A 3,370-nucleotide genomic window follows, 5' to 3' on the forward strand; every position below is an offset into this window, starting at 1 on the left:
CAGATTTTAGAGTCTCATCGTCAGTTTATCCATTTAAAAATTTTTTGGCGTAATAGGAGGAAGGAGGAAGCTGTTACTTTTGTTTATGCCAGTCCGCGGCGTCTTGAGAGGGTGTCTCTGTGGGATGCTCTAGGAAGGTTACAACAGCAATCCTCGGAGGCTTGGTGCATTTTGGGAGATTTCAATTCTTATTTGCATGCAGCAGAAAAGGAGGGAGGTGGCCCGCCTGATTGAAGGAGTATTTATGATTTCCAAAATTGTATTATGAACTGCAATCTGGAAGACTTGGGTCATCAGGGGCCTACTTTCACTTGGCATAGAGGCAGATTGAAGGAACGTCTTGATAGAGTTTGTGCGAATGAGCAGTGGCAATTGTCCTTTCCTGACAGGGTTGTGACTCATCTTCCCTGCTACTGCTCGGATCATAGACCTCTTCTTCTCTGGGAGGGTCCTTCTCCTCACCATCCTGGAGGGAGCCGTCCATTTAGATTTCTGGCAGCCTGGCTCACTCATGAGGATTTCCCTGGCCTAGTGCAGGAGTGTTGGAATGGGAGTACAGGTTGGGGCACAGCTAGTGAAACTTTTCGATCGAATGCTTCTCACTGGCATAGGGAGTGCTTTAGGGAAGATGCCAAGCTTAAGAATAATCTTCAGGCAAGACTAAGGGGTATTGACCGTAGTCTTAGTCACCATCCTTGCCATGCTCTAGAAATTCTGCAGAAAGATCTTTGGCGTCAGTTGAATCTCATTTATATTCGGGAGGATCTTACTTGGTTTCAGCGGTCTAGGGCTAGCTGGTTGAAATATGGTGACCGGAATACGAAATTCTTCCATTCTACTACAGCTGCTAGGAGGAGGAGAAATCGTATTGATGCTCTGAAAAATGATGCAGGTGATTGGATTGGTGATCCCTCTATTCTGATGAATATGGCGGTGGAGTATTATCGTAATTTGTTTAAAGAGGATAATACTGCTAGACCTGGGCTTCCAATTAGAGGCTATTTTCCTCACCTTGTGCAAGAGCACAACATTCATATTGGTAGCATTCCTTCGAATGAGGAGATTAGGAGTACAGTTTTTTCCATGGGACCTCACAAAGCTCCAGGGGTGGACGGTCTTCATAGTCTATTTTTCCAATCTCAATAGGATACTGTAGGAAGCTCTGTTTGTGATCTGGTGAAAGATGTGTTTAATAATCCCCAAAAAGTTCGGGATATTAATCAAACTCTTATTTGCCTGATCCCGAAGATAACTTCACCTCAATCCCTTAAAGATTTCCGGCCTATTAGCCTTTGTAATGTTATTTATAAGACTATTACTAAGCTTATTGCTAACCGTTTGAAATTGCAGATGGATAAAGTTGTTATGCCTAACCAGTGTAGTTTCATCAAAGGAAGGCAAGGGACAAATAATGTAATTATTGCTCAGGAAATTATTCACTCTATGAGGTCAAAGAAAGGCGCCAAAGGTTGGATGATGATTAAGGTGGATCTGGAGAAAGCTTATGACAGAATTAGCTGGGACTTTCTCCGAGATACTCTTCAGGATGTGGGACCCCCCCCAAATCTCATTAATCTTGTTATGTGGTGTGTTTCTTCTTGTTCGATGAATGTTCTTTGGAATGGTTCTACAACTCAGGAGTTTTTCCCATCCAGGGGGCTTAGACAGGGTGACCCTTTGTCCCCATATTTATTTATTCTTTGTATGGAGCGACTTGGTCATCTCATTTCCCATGCAGTTAGGCAAAAGTGCTGGAAGCCGATCATGTTGAGGAGAAATGCTCCTCCCATTTCTCACCTATTTTTTGCGGATGATCTTATTCTTTGTGCGGATGCATCCTTTGATCAGGCCCAAACCATTTCCAAGGTGCTAGATGATTTTTGTCTTTCTTCTGGGCAAAAGGTTAACCATGAAAAAACAAAAATTCTCTTCTCCCACAATGTGAATCATATTTTGGCAGAGGAACTTAGTGGTGAGTTGGGCTTCTCAAGGACGGTGGATCTTGGAAAGTATCTGGGTATTCCTCTTCATCATCGCAGAGTTGGGAGGGCGGCTTTCAGTCATATCCTCGATCGAGTTCAATCTAGGATTAATGCCTGGAACCACACCAGTCTTTCTCTAGCAGGAAGAATTACACTTTCGAAAGATGTTCTCTCAGCTATTACAGCCTACACAATGCAAGTTTCTGTTGTTCCTCTCGGAATCTGCAATGATATTGAGAAACATATTAGGAGGTTTTTGTGGGGTTCCAATAGAGCATCTACTCGTCCTCATCTGGTTGCGTGGGATCAGTTATGCATGGATAAAGATCATGGAGGGCTGGGTCTGAGGAAAATGAAGGAAGTTAACAGGGCTTTTATTATGAAAATTGGTTATGGGATCCTTTCTAATCCAGACGCGCTTTGGGCTAGAGTTTTAAAGAGCAAGTATAAAGTTCAGTCTGATTTGGTTCCTAATATTTCTGCTACTCGGAATAGCTCCTCTCTTTGGAAAGCAATTGTTTCGTCTTGGCCTGTGATATTACAGCATTCCAGAATTTTGCTAGGTAATGGAAATTCTACTCATTTTTGGGATGACCCGTGGGTTCCGGGTTGTGGTGCACTCTCATCCTATGCTGCTATTTCTGATCCCTCTCAGATAAATCATCAGCTAATGGTCTCTGATCTTGTCTCATCCTCCGGAAGTTGGATGTGGGGGGCTTTCCAGCATAGTCTTCCCGATCACGTCAATGCTCGTATTAATAACATCCTTCCTCCTTCGGATGTTAATGGTCATGACCGAATTTTGTGGACAAGGACATCTGATGGGAGTTTTTCGCTGAAGTCCGCTTATATGGCCATATCCAGGGGTAACGAGGAATCTACCAATTTACCTTGGAATCGCGTTTGGCAGTGGCATGGACCTGAACGGATTCGTACGTTCCTTTGGCTGTTGTTAGGAGATAAAATTTTGACAAATGAAAGGCGTTGCAGACGGCACATGGCGGGTTCAGATATATGTCATCTGTGCAATTGTTTTACGGAAACTTCCTTACATGCAGTTAGAGATTGTATTGCAGCAAAAAAAGTGTGGGAGATTGCAGTTAAGCGAGAGGCTTGGGAGGATTTTTTCTCTCTTAATCTTCAGCAATGGGTGTTGTCCAATATCTCTGAGGATCGTAATTGGTCCAATTTTCCATCATGGCCTCTTCTGTTTGGTATCATTTCCTGTTTCATTTGGCAAGCTAGGAATAAGAAAATTTTTCAGGGATCTTCTGTTCCTGCTTATGGCACTTTTAGAGCTGCTATGGTCTATGGTGAAGATTTTTCTTGGTCAGAAAACACGCTTCGGGTTGCTGGTCTTGAGACTAACTCGAATAAAGAGAAATTAG

General features: G+C 43.1%; 1 protein-coding gene across 1 annotated transcript; it reads left to right on the forward strand.

Annotated features, from left to right (window-relative positions):
- The first annotated feature begins 264 nt into the window (after nt 1-264).
- Nucleotides 265-3,370, forward strand: LOC133308608 (uncharacterized). Its single transcript, XM_061509253.1, has 3 exons — nt 265-1,074; nt 1,351-2,914; nt 3,279-3,370. The coding sequence occupies exons 1-3, from the start codon at nt 265-267 to the stop codon at nt 3,368-3,370; spliced, it is 2,466 nt and encodes an 821-aa protein (XP_061365237.1).

This window comes from Gastrolobium bilobum, unplaced genomic scaffold (genome assembly GCF_033153095.1).
Source record: "Gastrolobium bilobum isolate Gb01-03AN ecotype WA unplaced genomic scaffold, APGP_CSIRO_Gbil_v1 utg38905, whole genome shotgun sequence".
NCBI classification, from domain to species: Eukaryota; Viridiplantae; Streptophyta; class Magnoliopsida; order Fabales; family Fabaceae; genus Gastrolobium; species Gastrolobium bilobum.

What these genes read in the sequence shown, in the direction of transcription:
- LOC133308608 (XM_061509253.1), top strand. Translation starts at nt 265, where the DNA reads ATGAACTGCAATCTGGAAGACTTGGGTCATCAGGGGCCTACTTTCACT. An exon ending in ATGAGGAGATTAGGAGTACA is followed by an intron (nt 1,075 to 1,350) that starts GTTTTTTCCATG and finishes TTGAAATTGCAG; the next exon opens with ATGGATAAAGTTGTTATGCC. An exon ending in GCATGGACCTGAACGGATTC is followed by an intron (nt 2,915 to 3,278) that starts GTACGTTCCTTT and finishes TGGCACTTTTAG; the next exon opens with AGCTGCTATGGTCTATGGTG.